The sequence below is a fragment of the Pezoporus wallicus genome, unplaced genomic scaffold, assembly GCF_028554395.1.
Source record: "Pezoporus wallicus isolate ANWC-B61680 ecotype Strahan unplaced genomic scaffold, APGP_CSIRO_Pwel_v1 contig_5352, whole genome shotgun sequence".
Classification (NCBI taxonomy): domain Eukaryota; kingdom Metazoa; phylum Chordata; class Aves; order Psittaciformes; family Psittacidae; genus Pezoporus; species Pezoporus wallicus.
In genome coordinates this window covers 3,936,176-3,958,308 of record NW_026639660.1, presented here as the reverse complement: position 1 = coordinate 3,958,308, position 22,133 = coordinate 3,936,176, and the positions used below count along the sequence as shown (strand labels likewise).

The following is a 22,133-nucleotide window of genomic DNA, read 5'->3' as shown; positions in this document are numbered from 1 at the left end:
TTGCTTGTTTCTCTCTGTGTGCATTAGCCCTTCCCAGGGCTCTGCTTTAACATTAAAGAGAAATGAAAAGCCGTCCAATATTGCAAGCAGGTTGCATCATGGAGGAAAGATCTGAGTTGGGCTGGCGGTTACAGTTACAGGGAATAGGGGCAGAATTACTGTGCACTTAATGAGCTGGAACCCGTCCATGACCTGAGGCTGCAGGAGAAAGGAGGAGAAGGTATTGGTGCAATAGAGAAGTTTAATCTTCATTGTGCCCCTCAAGGAGACCTGGGGCTGCTGTCTCCTCCATAACTTCTAATACACAGGCTCAGGCCAGAACGGGGCCAATTTAACACATTCCTGCCTTTCCCGTCCTCGGAGCAGGCTCAGTTGTCCCTGCTGGAGCAACCCCTGAAATTTGCACAGGGCCAAGCCCCAGACCCATTTGCTAAATTAGCTCACTGGGTTGTCACTTCAGATTAATTCCTGTCACGGAGACCGTCTTTAATGAGACCGGCCCTGCGCGATGCCTGAGTAATTGTACGGTCTCTCTTTGTTTGTACTTTCATCCCCTCCATGTTGGATAAACATCCCCTGCTGTCTACAAAACTCATCTGGGCTCTGGAGCCAGCTGCCGCTTGCCTCATCAGCCAGCCAGAGCAGCATTAATGAGAGCTGCTGCAGTGGGGAGCCAGTCTCACCGTGTGGGGAGGTGACAGTTAACAGAGCTGTTTGGACAGACATAGGACAGGGGCGTTAGCAGGAATTTAATGATTGTGATGAGAGTGGAAGGTTAACTCCGCTGATGACCATCGCAACACAGCAGGAGAAGGTTTATGCTGAGGCACATGGGCTGCAGATCTGTATCTCTTAATTTCTGCCTCTGAGTTGTTCTTTTGCTCTCCTCTGAGCCCACTTCAGCAGCATCTGTCAACTGCTGTCTGTCTTTGGCTTCATTAGCTCATGGAGCTGGTCACCCCTCCCAGGGCACAAAGAACAGGGCAGGGACATGTCTCACTCTCTTCAAGCACAAAGCAGGGCTGGTATCACTCCGAAGGAAGGATGAACAGCAGTGCACCAGCCCATATGTGTAAATGCTTAGTTGGGAGCACTGCTGGCTCACATCGCTGTGCTTCCCCCATTCATACACCACTGTGGCTTGGTGAACCCGTATGTGAGGCCCTTGGCCCATGAGGAACCAGCCTAGTAAAGCTGGATGCATCTTACAATGCTTGTAAGAAACCCTCTGACAAATTAAACAGTGGGTTTGGGCAGCTAGGGTAGAACAAACTTCTAGAACAAGCTAATCCACCCAGCTCATGAGGAATGAGAACATCCAGTCCCAAAGCTTGTCTCCTCCTATCAGTAACCAGTGTCTGGAGTAAAGTATAAAGCCAAGACAGAGGCATGCATTACTGCTTTGTCTGCCTCAATATCATAAGTCCAGAGGAGGCCATGAGAATGATAAGGAGAATGGAGCGCCTCCCGTATGCAGACAGGCCAAGAAAATTTGAGCTGTTCAGCCTGAAGAAGGCTGTGTGTAGACCTCATAGCAGCCCTCCAGTATCTGAAGGGGACCTGCAAGGATGCTGGAGAGGGACTCTTCATCAGGGGCTGTAGAGGTAAGACAAGGGGTAACAGGTTAAAACTTAAGCAGGGGAGATCCAGGTTACATATAAGGAAGAAGTTCTTTATTGTGAGGGTGGTGATGTATTGGAACAGGTTCCCCAAACAAGCGGTGAATGCTCCATCCCTGGAAGTGTTCAAGTCCTGGTTCAGAGTCTTGGGCAACTTGGTCTAGTGGAAGGCATCCCTGTCCATGGCAGTGGGGTTGGAACTAGATGACCTTAAGGTCCTTTCTAACCCAAATCATTCTATGATTCTATAAACCCATTTGTTTATTGGATCCCAGGTTAGGAAAGGCTATGAAAACAGAAAAGAAATGTACTCGAGCAGGTGGTGGCCTTTGCGGCAGCCTAGCCCTGTGCTCTGGGAAGTGAACAAAATCCCTTTTCTTCTGAGGATGCAACTGTGGCTTCAGGCAAAGGTTCTTGGGAAATGGAGAGCCAGTGCCTTGGGGATGTGCCTGAGGGCTGCACTTGGGGCTGGGGGGCTGCCGAGGGCAAGGGAAGCAGGCAGCTCTGCACAAGGCAGGCAGGGGTGGCAGAACTCACCTTACAAACAACTAGGCTAACATTCTGCTGGCTTCGGGGGATTACATGCTGTCTGGGCAACGCTGCCATCACCAAGGTAACTGCCTCAGGAGGGCTGTGACAGGCTTGGATCCATAGCCTTCATCCCGAGGCTCCCTGGGGCACCGGAACTCCAATGGCTTATCCTGTGTTTCCCCCTGCTAGTGTTGCAAAGGGGTTTTCAGCTGGGACACACTGCGGGAGCTAAAAAGCAGTCAGGGCTGTCCTCCTAAGTCCTTTTTGTACTCAAAGATGAAAGCTTAAAGGATGAACTTGTGGCTTGTAAAGTAGGGAGGCACCCGTTCACCTCCAGATAAAATGTGACCTGTGGTACAATGTGGCCTGGTGTTACCTGGTAAAAGGAAAAGAGCTTGTGGTGCCACAGCCACATCCTCCTGCTGAGAGGCTGCTTAGCTGCACAGCCCAGTTTGAAGTCCCGGTCGGCAGCACATGCAACAGGATGGGCAAGTCCCCTTCCCTTTCCACCTTCCTGTTAGAATATAACAGTCCTGGCAGTTTGCAGTGAGGAAGGGACTATGACTTCCCATGAAGCAGCAGGTGGTGGCCCTGGCTGCATGTAAGGTGTTGCATGGATAAAAACAGTTGCAGGATGGGACAAATGGCACATCCCTTTATCGTCCATCATTTCACTTGATATAGGCTGCACTGTTCCTTTCACAGGTGTTAGAGGGATTACAGTGACTTGGCCTCTCACTGTTTGCCCAGAACTGAATCTCAAAGTACACCTTCTGTTGTAAAATGGCTTATGAGCCACATCTGTCAGAAAGCTGCTTTAGTCCTGTCTTCTTTTCTGCTTACCTTGGCTGCCAGTTTGATGTCTGATCACAGGCTGCTGTCGTATGGGACAACGTCAAATCAACGCAATTCCGCCTACCTGCTGAGCCGTCCTCTGTAGTAGGAAAAGGTGTTTTTTTCAGGTCTAACTCTCCCATCTCCTCCACTGATGCCTTTTTTTTTTTTTCTCCTTTATTTCAACATTTGTTCAGGCAGTGAGAATAGGCAGATTACATTTTTGCTCTCATGTCTATTGCCTTCAGTTGTGCCAGTGGCATGTGTGGTGCTGTGCAGAACTCAGCCCTGAGAGAGGTAGAAAAGAATGCAGAAAGAAGCCAGTGTGTCAGCAGGTGTGCTTGATGGATGGTTTGAGCAGCCGTCATGATGCAAAGCCAGGGAAAACAAGAGAAGGGAGAGGTGAGACTGCCTTTTTAGGCTGCCAGAGGAAGAGAGATTTGGAACTTGCGGTGGGATTGAGTGGCACACACTGGTGGAAGGAGAGCTGGCTGATCAATAGCATTTGATGGACAAGCTGTGCTTGAAGCTTAATGGGATTTCTGTGCAGGACCTGGGGGTAAAGCAGCAACTTTGCCACAGGCGTTTGGGAGTGGAGAGGGCAGGATCCTGACTCAGATGTGCTCAGCTGCCTGACAATGGGACAGAACATCAGTCACTGCCGCTGACAGCACTTTGAGCCATTTCTGTTTTCATCCCTAGTAATCTGTCACGGGGGATGATGTGTCAATGAGACCAGCTGCTACAACAAGGTCCTCTTTACCTGTGCTGTAAGGGAAGACACCAGGACAGCTGGATGTTTGGTGGGGTGGGAAACAAGGAGCTTTTTCCACATTTTGTGTATGTATTCTGTACTGGCTAAGTCAGCAACAGTAGAGCAAAGGAAGGGAGTTTCCTCCTGGCCATAGCTCACTTCAGGCAGATGTGTCTGCCCAGCCATGGTTGTTAGCCCTGATCTGAGTGATTTCTACAAGGCTGGCCAGGGAAACTTGACACAGGTCTGACCAGCACTGATGAGTCTGGTGAGTTCAGTGGAAATGGTTGGGAGCCATGGAATGAGGTGTCCTCCTTAAGGTCTAACATCTCCAATTGAGACTTCCCTTTGCCTGTGAAAGCTTAGCAAATGATGCCTAACTAGTGAATTAGTCTGACTAATTCTGTTTTTTTTTTTTATATTCATAAATTGCTCTTCAGTGTGATTCATGTTTATTCTTGAGCTGGTTATCCCTGGTCCACAGATCATTGGTTATCAGTTGGTTGGGAAAATTGGTAATATGCACAGTGACAGGTTAGCGATGCCTTGGTCTCAGGGTACCATTTCTCACCTCTGATTATCCAAAGTAAGGTGTGTGGGGTTGACCCTGTCTGGATGCCAGGTGCCCACCAAGCTGCTCTATCACTCCCTTCCCCAGCAGGATGGGGTGTGGAGAAAATAAGATGGAGGAAAAAAAAAACTCTGGATCAAGATAAAGGCAGTTTAATAAAGCAAAAGTAAAGACCATACACAGAAGCAAAGGAAAACAAAATACTTATTCTCTACTTCCCATGTCCAGCTACCTCCCATGAATTAGGCTTCAGTACACATAGCAGTTGCTCCAGAAGACAAATACTGTAATAACAAATGTCATACCCCACCTCCACCCCCCACATCCCACCTTTCTTATAGCTTTTATTGCTGAACAAGCATCATATGGTATGGAATATCCCTTTTGTCAGTTTGGGACAGCTGTGCTGGTTGTATCCCCTCCCAGGATCTTGCTCACTCCCAGCCTACTGGTGGGGAGGGAATGTTGGAGAGAGCCTTGATGCTGTGCGAGCACTGCTCAGCAGTAGCCAAAACATTGGTGTGTTATCAGCACCTGTGGAGCTACAAAGCACAGCACTATGAGGGCTGCTATGGTGAAAATTAACTCCATCTCAGCCAGACCCAACACATAAGGTAGCCTGCCCAAAACAGGACAGCTGAAAGTTCTACAAGGTGGCTTGCTATTCATAAGGCACCTTGCAGCTATGATTTTGTCTCAACATTTGCTTCTTGTAAGTACTGCTCCTCGTGCAATTCAAGTACTTGACTGTGCAAGAGAGAAAGCAAGATATTTTTTATGTTGCCTAGTACAAGGGAATAATTATGAACTGTTTTCCCAGTCCTAGCTCTTTTAGACTCTGTTTTAGAATAGTTACAGTGCCTGAGAAGAACAGTACAAATTCTATCACTGGAAAGGCTCATATGATCTTAAAACACATCTAGTAGCAAAATCTCATCTATCTCTAGCTCCTATCACCATTGTTCAGGGTAAGGAGAATGTGAGGGAAGAGATAATCACATTTCCCCAACCAATATACCCCTCATATCAGCCTTGCAGGCTTGAGATGCTTTCACACCATTGTGCTTGTTCGTATCCAGCAGGCTGTTGGCTTGTGTTTTACAAAGCTGTGCACAGGATGAAAAATGCTTTCCAGGCATCAAAGATAAAAGTAAGTCCTTCTTCTGCATCTCTTATCCACACTCCTTCACTGGCTTCAAGGGATACATGCTAGTTATTGAGTTTTTCTGAGAGTCACTATCGATAGGCTCTGATGCAGTTTCCTCCTGTTTACTCTGCTCATCTGTTGTTTCAGTAGTCAGCCCATGTTCCTCCTACTGCCTCAGAGTCTTTTCTTTGTGCACCTTCTTCTCCTTCCCTGATCCCCCTCCTATTTTCCACCTCTTCTTTCTTTTGTTTCTGTTTCCTTTATGGCTTTTGTTCTTGGTTTTGTGGGTTTTTTTCCCAGGCTCTCACTTCCTAGAACATGTTGGAGATAAGAGGAGAGAGTGTGAGGGGGGAAGGGTTTGGAAGAGATGTAGTCTATCCCGCAGCTAGTGACAAACAGACAGGAGTAGGCACTAGATAGATGTTTTGACTGTGTTTCATAAAGAAATGAAACGTACACAGTCATGCTGCCTGCACTAGCAGTGATATGCACATGTTGCTTCATGAAGCAACATGAAAGGCTTTATGTCTCTCTCTGTATGTGCTGTGCTGCCTGCCTCTTCTTTACTAGAGGCAGGACTGCAAGTGTGATTCAGTCAGTGGTGGCCTATGGGCTCTGGAAGGATGCTTACTATATACTTTCATTGTACTTACCAGGCTGGGAAGTCCAGAATCCAACACAAAGGCTATTTTGCTCTAGTAAGCAATAGCCCATCCTTTGTTACTTGTTTTTGAGAGTAAAGGGGCCCTAACAGAGGACTCTGCCGGGGCCTGTAGAGAACCCAAGAAAAGAAGCCTGGGAGATGGCAACTCCTGTTGGTTGTTGGAGCATCTCTCCCTTGGTAAGTTACAACCATATTATAGACAAAATGGCTCAGAGCTCAACCTAATTGCAGATGGGCAAACTTGGGCCAGATTGTTCTTTCTTCTTGGAGCAAGAAGTGCTGAGAGTGTGTGCATAGACATGTACTAGTCATGTCCGGTGCAAGGAAATGAATGGAAGAGGAGACTGGGCTCACTGAGATTAGGGATGGGTATAAACTTGGATCCAGTAAGACACCAAGCAGTGCCAATTTTCACATATAAGGCTCAAAAGAGACTATTGCTCTTTACAGGAGGGGGCTGTGGAGGAACATGGGGGATATTATCCCTTATTCAGTTTATGCCCATGCTGCAGACAGAGAGATGATTTCGGGCTTTGCAGGGCATAGTCAAGAACAGCGAAGATCTTGCAGCAGCAATACAGAGCTTCCAGTCTGAACAGAAGGACCACATGTGCCTTCAGGATCGAAGATACGGCTGTGAGACAGTAGGAGAGAGATAACAAACATAGCTAAACATACACGTAACCTGTCTAGCTCAGTACCAACCACAGTGATAGCAATATAAGCTGCTTGCACAACCTGGGGAGTGTGTGGCTCTCCCTCCCTTCCCACCCATCACCAAATTCAGGTGCTAGTTTCCCCGTTTTCTTCTCTAACTCCTAGGCTCCCCCTCATCAGGATGTGCAGCCTTGCAGTGCCCCAGTAGGCCTATGGATTGTGAAGTTGACAGTCATACTGTGCCTCAGTTAAGGTTTTTACATGACTGTCTCCCTGACAAAGTGAAGATTAGTTCCGTTCTTAGAGCAGGAAACATATGCTAATAAAATACATATTGCCTTCTGATCAGCCCCTAGTGGAAGACATTATCAAGGAGTGCGGAACAAGCACTTACTGTAATTCATGACAGCACCAATTTGGCTTCTCTGGGAAGCTGTAAACTGCTGCTCTTGGCACCTAATGAGGATGGGCAGCTGATTATATGTGCAAGAGAAAGAGACTGTTTCCTGGCTTAGATGGCTCCAGCTGTTCTCAGTAGATACTGAAGGTCACAGTTGCTTCTCTCTTTGGAGATGTTTCAGCCCGGAAATGGAGCCTCCTGATAAGGACAGTTTAGGACAAAAAGCTTCCAGAGCTCCTCATTTAAACTGAATAATGGATTTGCTTTGGCTGTCCCTGCTTGCTTAACCCCAGGATGTGAACCTGTGTGCTTGACTGATGAACAACACAGGCATGAATTGCAGTTCGCTGGTGTGCTTCTCTAGCAAATGCTAACTTTATATTTGCAATGTGATTATTTGCTCTGGAAACCCTTAATGAGTAATGGTTATCAAGCAAGGAAAATGAAATAAATCAAAGTTTAAACTTACCCTAGTCCTTTAATAAATGCTGTAAATGCTTAACATTATTTCCATTTAAGGTAGTGATGAAGTACTAACCTAGGGAAGTGTTTTAATCCAACCTGACAGGCACAGGAAGTTTGATGAGAGATAATAAAGAAACATCACAGTGACTGTCTTTGTATTCAGGCCAAATTTCTCCACTACCCAAAAATTACCCAAGTGGCTTTTCCAGAGTGGGCAGGCATCTTCCCCATGGCTGATACCAGCCAGTTAAATCAGAATTCACTGTTAGGATTGTACTGCTGCGATTTTGTACAGCTGACACCAGGTTGGGTGGCAATGCCACTTCAGTGAAGGACCAGGATATCATAAGGAAGACCTGAAAGATGGAAAACTACTTGAGTGGTTCAGGTGGGATGAAACGCAGTGGTACAAATGCAAGGTCATATATGTGGAGAGTGCTATCAGAGGAATCTGCTACAGGCTGAGAGCTCATCAGTGGAAAATGACTGAAGTGGAGGATGAGTGAGTTGACTTCAAGAAGCTGCTGGTAAAATGCAGGTGTGAGAAAGGGCAAATGTACTCCTAGGTGAAACCTGAGGTGCTTTCAGGCAAAGTGGAGAAGTGCTACCACATTGTATGTGCAGGTCTGGGATACTGAACTCCAGCAAGTGGGATCATGCAGTAAAGGATACAGCAGCTCAGGGAAAGCGAGAGTCTGTGTGGCAAGAGGAGGTACAGAGTGCTCAGCTTTCTTAGCCTAGCAAAGCAAAGGCTGAGAGGTGGTGTGATTGCTGGCTATAAAACATCAGGGGTTCAAGCAGCAGGGAGGAAAAAGACCCATTTAAGCTAAAGGACAATACTGGCACTAGATCAACTGGGTACAAGCTGCTTGTGGGTAAATTCAGGCTGGAAATGAGAACATTAGGGTGGTCAGGCTCTGGTCCAGCAGGATGAGGAGGCCCAACAGGAACAGCTTTAAAGGCGGGATGTGGTACATTCATAAAATGAGTAAGTAGAGGTAGCCCCTGTGGTGACAGGGGACTGGGCTCTGTCAGTCAGGATTGTATTTCCCCTGCTGTCTTCCTGATCATGGCCATGCTTTTTCTTCTCTGAACCGCTGGAGGATAGGAGGGAGCTGCCAGTGCAAAGAGGGTTTATCCCTTTGCCAAAATACAGACAGCAAGAATCGAATCTGTGGTGCTCAACTGCAATGTCAAAGACAAACCATCCTCCTGTGCTCCACCCTGCGGTGCCAAGGTGACATCAAGGACCAGAATCATGATCCATTGTTAAGTGTCAGAAAGTGAATGGAAAGAAGTGGAAATGAATGGCCGGATTAATGGCATATTTTTCTATCATTGTGGAAAATATTGGAGCCTTATGTTCAGGAGAAGTTCCTAAAATTCTCTGTCCCCACCTTCCTCCTGCCTCTATTTCAGGGCATTTTTCATTCCTGTTTTCCTCAGAAATTTGCAATGATCTTATTTCTACCTATGGAACTCATCTCCTGGGCCCTTGTTCTCCGGCAGTGGACAAAGGGTCTGGCCCTTGGTTAACTTACTCTCCATGTTTGGCACTGTAAACTCTGGCACACACAAATCCTGTCATCATCATTTCAGCTTTTTTAAGATGTCCATGGCATCTAAACTCTTTGAAGCTACCTTTCTGCAAGGCATCCTGTAGCTTTGGAGGTGCAGTTGGGGCAGAAATTGAGGACAAGCCATATTTGCTGAGGTTGCAGGGTATCTTGCATTACAGAGCCCCATGTTCATTCCAGGAGTTGTGACCAGCACCATGACAAAGCTCAGCCCCTTCCAGTCCCTAGGATGGGGTGCTTGGGAGTATCTTTCCTTGCTGTCACTAGTTTAAGGCCACAGACACTGCCAGTCCCATCATGTTCAGGATAACAGTTTGTTCCCTCACTTTGGAAGGGAATATCTGTGTTTTAGTTGGACTTTTCGAGGAGAGTTCATGGCAATCGCAGCCACAGGGGAAGCCTGATGTGAGATGCTACCTGTAGCACTCTAGGGCAGAGCAATATAATGTGTCTAAGACTCGGCAAACAGGCTGAACTGACAAAAATGGGGGGCTCTTTCACACCCTGAGTGATACTGTCTGTCAGAGGAAAAGTGCCTTCCTGCTGTTGTCACCTTCTCCTGGCTCCTGGGCCATACTAAACAGGCATATCTATGCCTGACGAGAAACTGGGTACTTGGCTGAGACTTGACTGTTCTCCTGGGCAGATGAGAGATGGATGCCCTTGCATTTACTGCTAACAGGGCACTGAGCTTTGAAGGCCTTCTTGATTGCTGGCTGCTTGAAGATTGCAGCTTGCCAGCTGCATGGGCAGTTGATGATTATTTTGTCAACATTATTGCCCCATGCTTCTTTCAGATCTTTTTGAGATACCAGGGCTTCCCTCACCACCAGGCTCTCCATTTCTGGTCCCACGCATGGCTGCTCTCCTGGCAGCCTGAGTATCCTGACTCTCCTGAGTGTCCTGACACTCTCAGATGAGAGAGGAGGAGCAGGGACCTACACAAAACTCAGCCTCATGCCCTACTTGTCTACGTGCTGGAGACAGTCTTTGTCCGTTGTGCTCCTCTGCGGAGCTGTAGAAAGAGCAAGGAAGAGCTTGTCAGAAGGAGGAAGCCTGTGTGCAAGGCTGTGTCACACCAGCCTGCCTTTGTCTGCCATCTCATCTTCCTTTGGAGCAGTTGGCATGGCTGGGGATGGATGTGGGAGCTTTCCCAGCTGCCCATATCTGCAGTTAGCTGGTGAGGATGAAGGGGGAGTGCAGCCACCCCTATCTCATTTGTGCTTCAGGAAGGAGCAGCCAAGGGAATTTGAACGGGGCTGAGAAAAGAGGGAGAGAAAGTGAGCATGTGTGTGTGTGGAAAGGATTTGGAGGGGAGACAGTGGAAAGCAAAGCTAGCACTCATGCGCTGAGCTGAGAAGTTGCTGAAGAAGCAGGACAAGTAAGAGTAGCAATAGTGAATAGCAGTACTGCAGAGCAGTTCCTTTGTTCCGATCAGCTTGCTGGGGAATCTGCATGATTTTAATATACAGTTTCCTGGGGCTTCATGATGAAACAGGTTTTCCTTCTATTTTCTTCCTCAAAAAAGCATGCACAGCTGTCTAATGCACAGCTAGTTGTGAGACCGCACATGTAGCTACGCAGTCACACCAAATCACAGGACAGGTGGGTTATTGTGGTCTTGTGAACCCATGTTCTGTTTGTTGAGCAGGACTGCAACACTATTGGCAGATGTATTCATTAATACCCTTTGGCTTTACTTTGTCTAATATGTGACTGGCCTAAACACTGTTCGGTCTGAAAACAACATCCTTTTTTCCTTTAATAGCCTACATAAACAGAAAAAGTAGATGTGTCTTACTTTGGACCCCTTTGCTGTGACAACATCCCAACTGGGATGGAAGCAGAGGGCATCCTGCTTTTCCCTCTGGGACTCTTGGTGTGTGTTCCTGGACAATGAGCAGACTCAGCCAGCCACAGTGGGACAAGCATTCCCTATGTATCACGAGGCAGCTCAAATGGTAAGACAAGGGACTGGGCAGACAGTACCTACCAACAGAATGTGATGATCAAGAACAAGAAAGGACTCATCTAGTTTGCAGGTCCTGGAGTACATATAAGCATGAGAGCGTTCTCTCTCTTGATTGCTAATACTGCTTACAAGTAACAAAGGAAAGAGGTTCCAACTGTGCATGTGAATACATACATCTCACGCAGGGCTGATTTTACCCTTTGTCAGGTGTTTTTAGTGACCCTGTTCTGCAAGAACATTCTCCCCTCTGCAACCTGTGTGATATTCACAGGCAGCTGGTGGGAACAGTGGTTTTGGTTTATTTTTCCCTGTCCATCTCCTTCTGATTATTGGAAATGAAGAGAGGTGAAGGCAGAGCTGAGGCTGTGCATTGTGCAGTGTCCCATTGGCAGCATCCTGAGCCTGATGATGAATGAGCTTGTTGTGTAAGATCCTCCACTGAGGCTTCAGCATCTCTAATAAGGTGGCCAGTGTTTCACTGTCCTCTGCGCCTGCCTCTGCCTTATTAACTGCACTGCAGCAATATTAAGCTGGAGCACTGGGCCAGCACGATCAGAAGGAAAGAGGCTGAGAAGGAGTTGGAGGGAAGAAGATACCAGGATAGTGTGGGAGAAGAGGACACACAGAGCAGGAGAATGAGAGCACTGTGGGCTGTTAAGGCAGAGGATTAAAACACGGATTCCTGCTGGAGTGATGCATGCAGGTCTGCACAGAGCTGCTACTGGCAGTCAGCAAGGCAAAGGATGTTTAGGGAGGAGGGGGCAGGGCCAAACCTTGGTCTTAATGTCTCTGTCTGCTGGACCTGTGCTGGTGACTGCAAGCTGGCACCTGCTCCACATGCACACAGCAAGGGCTGGCTGGAGCTGTACCCTTTTTCTCCCTTGTGCTGATTTAATGCCCTTTAAACTCTGCTGGCAGGGCATCTGTCCCTTTCTCCTGACCACCGCAGCTAGCCCAGGGGAGTCATTTGGCCCATGCTGCTTTTCACTCAGAAAAGCCAGTCTTTGCAAAGACATCCTGGGCCAGTTCTGTCTGGATGCCAGGACTGTAGGGCTGTAGTAAGGATGTGCAGAAGGCAGCGAGTTGCCCTGTCTGTCCAAGTTGCAGGTTGAATAGAGACAGGACACAGGCTGAGAGAAGAGGTGAGTCTGAAGTATTGTCCCAAGAGGAGGTATATGGCAGGGCCCAGCCCCCAGCTTCTGTTGGTGATCCAGGTCTCTCCTGGGAAGCAGGACAGTTGTGACCCATTGGGGGTGTGTATGTGCCTTTACAAATTTCTTTTTTCCCGGCCAAGCCTGTGAGGCAGTCAGGTATTTATTTGCTTAAACCCGTGTGCCCCTTAGGATAGACTCAATTAGGGGACCTAGAGCTTTGCAGTCCAGACAGGAGGCTGATTTCTTGGTTTGTCCTGGATCAGGTGATGTGGGAGAGTAAGTGATTTGACATAGCTCCCAGAGGCTTTAGATACCCAAATTCCACCTAACTCCCAGCTGAGGTGGAATTTGCATTGTCTGAATCTCACCTCCAGGCTTCTGTCTGACAACCCATTTTGTTTCTCTTCTAAAGGTTATGTCTAGATGAGAGAAATGCCTCCTGACCTCCTCCTCTTTGCTGGCTGCCTTCTCCAACACCCCAGTGCATGGCAGTCTGTGGGGAGGAGCTACTGCCAGCCCCCCCAGTCACTCTCCACTCCCCAAAATGCCCCATGCCAGGAGCCGTACCACTCCAGCCTCCTGCTTCAGGCTTGTGACCCCTCCTCTCCTCCCACATAACTGGGGATGCGGTGCTAATAATCACAGCTGAGATCGCTGTTCCTGGGGCCAGCTCTGCTCCCACTTGGCAGAGCAGTGGTGCAGAGGGCTGGCAGATGGGACGGTTGAAGGGTAGGCATGCCAATTGGATCAGCACCCAGCTTGCATGCGTGCAGATGGGGCGTTGTTAGTACGAATGGATTCTGGCAGCATCCCCATGACAAGTTCATGCTTGGTTCCCAGAGGCACTGTCCTTGTCCTGGCTGCTGGGACTGCTCCCAGGTGCCTTGTGGGAAGGCACTGGGCTAGGGGAAGGCACCGGAACAGTTCCCAGCCCTCTGACCTGTCTTGCCAAAGGGAGGAGGAGGACAAGGAGGGTGGAGAAAGCAGTTCCTCAAACAACATGCACCCTGATCTGTTCAGGTGCAAAGGTCTCTTTTAGGTACAGTGTTTCTGCCAAGCACATCTATATTGTTCCTCTGCCCTGCCTTGCTGCTGATGGTCTTCACTGTGCCCTCACTCCATCTGCTTGCCCGCACTCTCCACACTTTTTTGTTGTAAACCTTCCTTCCTGTGTCTCTGTTCCAATAATCCTGCAACTTCAGAGTTAATGATGAAGACTGAGGCTGCCTGTCAGGAGAATTGCCTTTGCAGTGAAACCTGTCAGCCTAGAGGATACATTGGAGGCAGAGGAATGCTTAGTGGGACACCAAATTCAAGTTCAGTGGGACAGTGAACACTGGGCCATGGAAAGGCCAGCTGAAGGTCTTTTTATCAGGACCAGCATCTCCAGTAAAATCTTGCCACAAAGATCCAGGCACTGCACAGGCAGGAAATTGTATCTTCACAAAGCAGTCCTTATTCTTGTCCGTCCCCCGCCAAGCAAGCATGACCGTGTGTCCTGGGTTCAGCAGTAGCAGTCATGTTTCTCCTCCTTGGTAGCTGGTGCAGTGCAGTGTTTTGACTTTCAGCTCGGGAACAGAGCTGATAACAAGGATGTTTTGGTTTGGCCAAGGACTTTGTGAGGCTCATGCTCTGCCAGGGAGGAGGGGAAGGCAGGAGGAAGCAGAGACAGGACAGCTGACCCAAACTGACCAAAGAGGTATTCCATACCACAGCACGTCATGCCCAGGATGTAACTGGGAGTTAGCCGGAAGGGCTGGGAGACTGCAGGGTTGGAGGAGGTATCGGTCAGAGCTTGGTCGGGCTTGGGGGGCGAGTTATCGGTCGGCTGGTGGTGAGGTGTTGTATTCTCTTCCCTTGTTATTTCCTTTATCATTATTATCATTGGTGGTAGCAGTAGTGATTTGTGTTATACCTTAGTTACTAAACCGTTCTTATCTCAACCGTGGGAGTTGCATTCTTTTCGATTCTCCTCTCCGTCCCTCTGGGAGCAGGGGGAGGGCAAGAAAGGGGGGGAAAGTGAGCGAACGAATTACCTGACTGGGTTTAAACCACGACACCGTGGCAGGGAATTTTCACTGTCACGTAATTCATCATTTTTAGTGGTGGTGGTTTTGACAACAGTATTTTCCCCATTATTTTCTTGAAAATTCCATACTGCCTTAGCAAACTGAACAATGTTCAGCTAGCAAGGTTCAGCTCCTTCCAGCTGGCAACAGAGAAGAAGGGAGCCTATCCACTGACTTCAACTAGACCCCTTGCTCTGGTCTCTGAAGGGTGCTGAGGAAGCATGTCAGTAGACAGGTCCCAGCGAGGAACTACATTAAATGTCGTGGCAGCCAGGCAGCAAATGAATGAATTCTGCAGCACTGATTGTGAACTGAAAGGTATCTTGGCAAAATGTCATGCTGTGTGTGCACAGGATTTCAGTGCACTAATAGAGGTGAGTTGGGTTCATTCCTCCCCTCTTGGAGATATTGGTTCCAACCTGCAGTTGCTCTAGGACTTGTAGTTCAAGTTGTCCCCCAGTCAGAGCGACCCCAAGTCTTCCCTTCAAGGAGAGCTCAGGCTCCTGATCACTGGTTTGTACCACAGGTGAGAATTTTCAAAGTAATTCTGCATGAATATCTTATTAATAAACCAGGTGTACTTGTCTGTATAGGAAGAGGAGGAACAGGGTGTTAGACAGTGGATAGGATCCCTCAAGTTTCCAGTTTCAGGATTTTCATAACATTATGGGTTCTTTTCCTATGCAGCTGGCTCAGAGAAACACCATCCAGACCTTCATTCCTGTGCAGAAAATGGAGAAAGGCCTGTTGCTGGAGCATGTCTTGCCCAACCTGAAAGTGCCTCAGAGCTATGAAGTTCGTCTGACACCCATCACCAGCTTTGGGGCTGGAGATATGGCTACCCGCATCATCCGGTACATGGAACGTAGGTGTCTCCTCCTCGGTCCTGGCTGCAAGAGCAGGTCTGAGCCTCAGGCCCAGGGACATGGGCATGCTTAGATGTTGTCTCCTGTGACCCTTAGGTGGATCTCTCTGCTCTATGAAGTTTTGATGGCACAGTGCTATCACATTTTATCACAGCAAAAACCATGTTTTGGTTGTTGTCATCAATGCAGAGCACTAGATAGAGACCTCTGAGGGTTTCTGTCCTTCACTCAGCAGTTCTGACTCCCACTCTCCACTCTGTGGGCAGGAGAGCCCCAAAGCCCCTTTCCCCCATCAGGCCAGGCTGCAGCTTGCCATGGTATGGTGGCATATTTTAGAGGACAGTCACTGGACACTGCATATTAGCCACATGCCCATAAAAGTAAGAGGGTTTCAGGGTTTTTTCGGTTCTTTCCAGAGTTGAATGCACAGTTCACTAGTAAACCTGTAGGTCTCTCCAATACCTGAATCCCAGATCATCCCGATGGTATACATTGACCATGCTTCTTTCCCCAGCATCCCAACAACTCACAACTCCCCCTGTTCCCTCAACCCTCTGATTTCTTTACTCCCCTCAGAAGTTTGGACCCTCTATTTCAGCAGGAAGTACAGATCCCCCTCCTCCTGTGTTTGCATGATTTCACAAAACCCTCTTGTCCTGTGGAATGACATCTGGTGTCCCCAGCATAGCTGTTGTCTCAGACTTCCACAGTGTCTCAAACTAATTTGATGACCCTCTTTGATACCAGACTTTGGTATCTTAGTGGGTGCTATCTCAGTGGTGCTCCAGAAACTGCTTGGGTTGCCATAAGGGTTCCCCTGTGCAATCCTGGGATCACCCCTTGGGTGGGGTTTTCTTAAGGTCTGTTACTGCTTGATTCACATTGAGCATCTTCTTCCATCACCAAGGCAGACACCAAGCACTTCTGTTTCGCAGAGATGCTGCTAGGAACATCTATGACCCTTCTCGATGTGTTTATTTTCAGACTTTGTGATTTGAGGGAGTACTACCTGTTCTGACTTGTTGTTTTTCTGTTTCCTCTTCCAGCAATCAACTATCCCAACCCAACAGGTAAGTAGCAAGACCTCCTTTGTATTTGTTTGGAATGTAATGCATGCTAGTCTTAAGTGCTCCAGCAGATCAGGAATACACAGCTGCCTTTGCCAAACCTTTTTCCCCAAAAGAGAATGAAATTGCATACATGAATACTTCCAGCATATAATGCCATTTTTTTGTACCTGGAGTTACTGCCAGAAGATATACACCAGAGATATGCCTCCCACTCACACCTCTTTGACTGTGTGATCTTGAACCCACCCTCCCCTTAACATTAGCAATTTGCATCCAGTAAGCATTTAAAGTTATGAAATGTTGCCCAAAATATCTGTATTTAAGCAATGTTTATCTCCCATCCTCTTCTGACCAGGAATGATACCACTTAACATCTCTGCAGGCTGACATCTCTGCAGTCTCCAGCTCAGATGTGGTTCCTCTTGCAAGCTCCTTGAGCACAGTCCCTTCCTTCTTCCCCTCAAGTGTCACCACTGTTTACTTGCTTATTTACCTTCTGGTCATTCCTGCCAAAATAAAGGCCCACCTTTATTGATCACCAAGAGTTCCCATTGATTTTAAAAGTAGAATGCACAATGTCTCAGAATCATGGTCTTTAACAAGAGTATGATGGTGCCCACAAAGCATAAAAGAGGATTTCTAGTATGCTTTAAGTACTGATGGAGTGATCTTCAGGGGAAGAAACAAAGCCCCTTTGCTTTGACTGCCAGATATGAGCCCAGCAAAAGCTCTTGAGCAGAGATAGGCAGACTACTTGCTTTTGGTCCATGGTGAACAGATGATTCCACGTAGCTGATTCTTTCTCCTGTTTCCAGCTACTGAGTCAGCATTCAGTCTTTTTATCTATTATTCTGTATATGTATAGGCAAGCGCTACTGCTTCACTGCAGAGTGGCAGTGAGGAGAAGCCAGGGTTAGGCAATGGCAGCCAGGAATCAGGGGATGGTGTTATCTTGTTGAGACAGCCATGAGGCATTCACTCTTGCGAGTTCACACCCTGAGGGTAGTTTGATGAACCGTACCCTGCCTGAGAGCAGGAGCTTCTTACATAGTCAAAAGGATTTTGTGGCTCTGATTCCTGATTCCCTTTGCTTTGCTTTTCACCACTTTCTGGGGAAAATTTAAATATTCTTCAGAATTCCCAGTGAGAAGACTCACTGGGAAACCCTGGGCCTATTGCCAGGCACACACTTCAGAACGTGTCCCTTGGTACTAGCTGGAGGAGGCAAACATCCCAGCCCGCACGTGGAACTGACAAAACCTGGCCTTTTGCCACTTGCTTTTACACTGCATAAATCACTGTTAAAGCCAGGGCAACTTCAGTCCTAATTGTGTCAGTCTCTTGGGGTCTTTGTAAACTAAGCCTTCAGTCTGCTCACCTAGGATTGCTATGGCAGCTTGAGTGAGATGAGAACAACTGCATGAAATTTGCCTGTGGTGGAGCATAACTCAGCCACGCTTGTATTTTCATGCAGTAAATCCAACACTTCAAGTTTCTGTTTGCTACAAGTTACCCAGCCTGTGGTATATATTAGGACATGGGTTTATGCCTTGAGATTGACTGCATAAAGACTTGTTTTCAAAGATGCCCCTTCCTTTTCATCTACTGCCAGTGGAATGTGAGCCCAAAGGCCTCTGGGCCACAGCTCAGTTCCCAGATTTTCATCCTAATACATGGAAATCCATGCTACTACCGCCTGTTTTCCCACTTCCCCTGCTATCACCACCTCCAGGGAAAAGACTTGGCACAGCATTGTAAAAGTATCTTCATGCTAGGCTGCCCAGCCAAATTCTGGGAGCAAACATTGAGAGCTCTCAAGTGAAAGGCAAAGATTAGATGATTAATGCCTCTGGCAGCCTGATCCAAGGGCATGCACAATGGTGATTAATTTACAAACTCTGAGAGTCACTTAATGCAATTATTTCTTCATGCATTTTCTTTCTCAGCCTAACAAGATGTTAATGACATTGGGGCAGGCATGCATGTAGCATGGCTACAGAGCCAGGTAATGGGGTTATTAAGCAATAACAAAGTAAAAGCAGAGGAAGTGAACAAAAGACATTGAGGATTTCAAACATTTAGAGGTTAGTGGCAAGAGTGACTGTAACTCTTAAAAATCAGTTAATCTGGTTCTAAAAAAACCCCAGAATTTATCTTTAAAAAAACTGCCTTAGAATTATCTTAATTCTATGGTATTACCGTAAAGATCTCTTTGAATAACTGATCATTGGAATGCCATGACCAAATTCCAGTGCTGGGCAACTCCCATTGTCCTTCTTACTTTTCCCATGCAATTTCCTTTGGATATAGCCTTCACTTTCTAACCCAGACCTTGCAGTGCCGCCTAACAAGCTATTCCAGCTCATCAGCAGTGGATGGTTTGGTTTCCCTGGCTCTAGCAAGAAGTAGCCTTGCAACCTTGATGATGAAGGCATCAAGAAGCATATGGGTTTGTTGTTTGTTTTTCCTTTTGGCCAGTGTGTCTTGCCCTTCCAGAGCAGCAACGCTATTTCTCATGTATCTGCAGTCTGGCTGTGTGTGGTGCTAAAATGTTCTGGGATCATGAAAAAGTACAGTGAGTGGTGATAAGTACCAGATGCTGGTTGTTGTAGATTATCCAAGGCTCCTTGCTTAATCTCTGGTGCTTGTGTGTCCCATCTCTGATAATGCCTCATAGTCCAGAGGAATCTGAGTTTTTTGCCCCATGAGCATGCGAGATTGAGATGTGAACCTGTTGTCCAGAGTTGGATTCCTCAAATCTGTGCCCATTCCTCAGGAATGTGTATAACAAGAAGGCGAAAAAAGGTGACTGCCACCAATTCCTGTATCCTGATAGGAAAGAGGACTGTATGGGCCATATTATCCCCTTGTTGCAGATGGAGATATTAAAGCAAATGGCAATCCAGTATGACCCAACCTGTTATGGTATTGTGAAGCTTGCTTCTATTACTGGTTAAAAATACTTTAGAAACTTACCACAGTAGATGCTTTTTCTTAGATCTCAGCGTACGTTGAGGTTGCAATACAGTTTTCATTGTCTTCATCATCTAGATGGGGAAACTGATCGCCAGAGGGTAAACGATAGCCTGTGGGTCACACAGCAAGTCTGCAACAGAGCTGAGGCTCGAAGCATGGTCCCTTATATTCCAAGCCAATTTCAGTCATCAGATCACAGCTAAACGACAAAGGCAATTTTATTCCAGTGCATTCTATCTGCTATTCACCCATGGTCTGCATCTAGAACAGGATGATTGTTATTTGTATTCGTCTGGCAGACAGTATTTTAGGTCCAGGGATGGCTTCTCCTTAAGGACTTTAAATGAAAACCTCCCTTATGTTTCTCAAGAAGGCAAAGTAACAACAAATACTAATAGCCACATCGAAGGGTCTCTCCACAGGGCATGCAGGGAGGTGTCTGTAACCGGGAGCAAACATCTCTGCACTTTGAGCTGCTGCCACTGAAAAGCCTGCCAAGGAAATCTGTTTGGTGAAGACAGCACTAACTCCAACCTTTGAGGAACCAGTTCCCCTGCCACCTCCACCTCGCCTCTGACAATCCAGAGAACAACTTCTGTGTTCAATATTTAAATCCACTGTTTAGTTTTTAAACGGGAAGCTTCCTTTGCACCACAGTGCTGAGCCAGGATCCCTGGCAGATGGTGTGAGTCTGCAGGAAGGTCTGCTTCACACAGCCGAGGTCAACAGTTAGATCACCACTGTGGCCTCTGAGACACCCAGCAGGTCAGTTAAAGGTTTTCTTTGCAGCTGTATCTACCAGGTTTCCCCTTGTGAGCCTTACTCATAACAGTCCAGAGCTAATGTGCTGGCAGTAGTCCTAAACCACACCAACATCTCTCAGTTATTCTGGGCACCTTCACTTCTAGTTCAGAGAAATGCGAGAGCTTTGCCTTCCTGTGGCTTGTTTTAAACCAAAGGACCAGGAGTCAGAGCGTTTGGATTCTGTTTACAGTTTTGGCACTGCCTTCTGTGACCTTAAATGTGCTTCTCTATACTTTTGTGCATCTGTTTCCCTGTATGTAATGCAGGAGATTTATAGAAAGAGGCATTACTACCTCATAGAGATGTTAAGAAGCCTTGTTCATTAGTTGTTGCAAAGTGCCTTGAGATCCCAACTTAAGCAGAGGCAATGTGCTGTAGTTACAAACTCCTGCACAGCAAATGGTGCTGCACATAAGCTTGATCACATTGTGGTACCTGTGGGATATCTAGGACCCTTTTCTACTTTCTGATCTCTACCTCCTCTAAGTAGCTGCATCTGAATGAGAGGAGAGGATGGAGTCAGAGCCCTGTTTTGGCATTAGAAGAGCTCTCTTCAAGCTTTTAAGTCTTCTTCTATGAGCAGTCTTCTCCCATGGGTGTAGGGGATTTCTTACAAGTGAAGCAGATGACACAACCAGGCCTCGACAGTAGGCTGGGAATACTGTCCTCAGTCCTCTTGTCTTGCACAGCTCTCTGATTTCCACCTGAGCCTGGACTTTCTTTTGGTTTCTGGGCCTTGTCATTTAAGGGTTTACTCCTTCTCAATCAGTTGCCTGGCTGGCCTCTATGTTAGAACTTTATTCCTTGTTACGGGAATTTTGTGCTGGAGAAAGATGTCCCCTTTCTCCTCTGAAGGTCCCAGGTGCAAACCATCACAGTCCCTTTGACTGAAAAAGGACATTCATGGTGGATCCTGCTGGGTAGGATAATGACATCATAAGAGAAAACTTGTGTCTTTTAAACGAAACGTAGCTGGCAACTGTCCTGGGTTCAGCAGTAGCAATCATTTTTTCTCCTTCTTGGTAGCTGGTGCAGTGCAGTGTTTTGACTTTCAGCTCGGGAACAGAGCTGATAACAAGGATGTTTTGGTTTGGCCAAGGACTTTGTGAGCCTCATGCTCTGCCAGGGAGGAGGGGAAGCCAGGAGGAAGCAGAGACAGGACACCTGACCCAAACTGACCAAAGAGCTATTCCATACCACAGCACGTCATGCCCAGGATGTAACTGGGAGTTAGCCGGAAGGGCTGGGAGACTGCAGGGTTGGAGGAGGTATCGGTCGGTGCTTGGTCGGGGGCTGGGGGGCCGAGTTATCGGTTGGTTGGTGGTGAGGTGTTGTATTCTCTTCCCTTGTTATTTCCATTATCATTGTTATTATTGGTAGTAGCAGTAGTGATTTGTGTTATACCTTAGTTACTAAACTGTTTTTATCTCAACCCGTGGGAGTTGCATTCTTTTTGATTCTCCTCTCCGTCCCTCCGGGAGCAGGGGGAGGGAAAGAAGGGGGGAAGTGAGCGAACGAATTACCTGACTGGGTTTAAACCACGACAGCAACCTATGAGCTGGAGCCACACAAATGTTTGTTTTGATGGAAAGAAGTCAGGGGCATTAGAGCAACACAGAAATAACAGAAAGCTTTTGGGCTCCGGACCATCCTCTGAGGAGCAGTGGGTGTCTGATACAGCCACAAGCTCCCTTCTCTCAGCCATGAGAGCTGGGGAAGGACACTTAGAAGCTGATTTCTCACTCTTTTCTCCCCATCCCGTGTAGTTGCCCCACCTCAGACCCTGCCAGCATCTGTCCTGTCATCTGCTTCCCCCTCCTCCTTCCTCCTTCATCTCCAGCTGCCGTGTGACCCTCTGTGCTCAGCGCTGCAGAGCAGTGGCTAATTTGGATTAGGAAGCTAATTAGAAATGAGCAGACTGTACAGAAAGCACTTAGCCAGGGTTAATCAGCAGTTAAGTGGCCGGCCCAGACGAGCTCCCAATGGCTGTACTCAGCTCGCAG

The 22,133-nt window shown here is 47.4% G+C and overlaps 1 protein-coding gene across 2 annotated transcripts in view; it reads left to right on the top strand.

Moving 5' to 3' along the window:
• MDGA1 (MAM domain containing glycosylphosphatidylinositol anchor 1) overlaps positions 1 to 22,133 on the top strand; it is a 149,505-nt gene that overhangs the window by 103,375 nt on the left and 23,997 nt on the right. For both annotated transcript variants that reach the window (XM_057415460.1, XM_057415461.1), the window contains exons 11-12: positions 15,102 to 15,279; positions 16,327 to 16,350. In XM_057415460.1, coding sequence (XP_057271443.1) covers positions 15,102 to 15,279; positions 16,327 to 16,350 — 202 coding nt within the window. The remainder of the gene's footprint in view (positions 1 to 15,101; positions 15,280 to 16,326; positions 16,351 to 22,133) is intronic.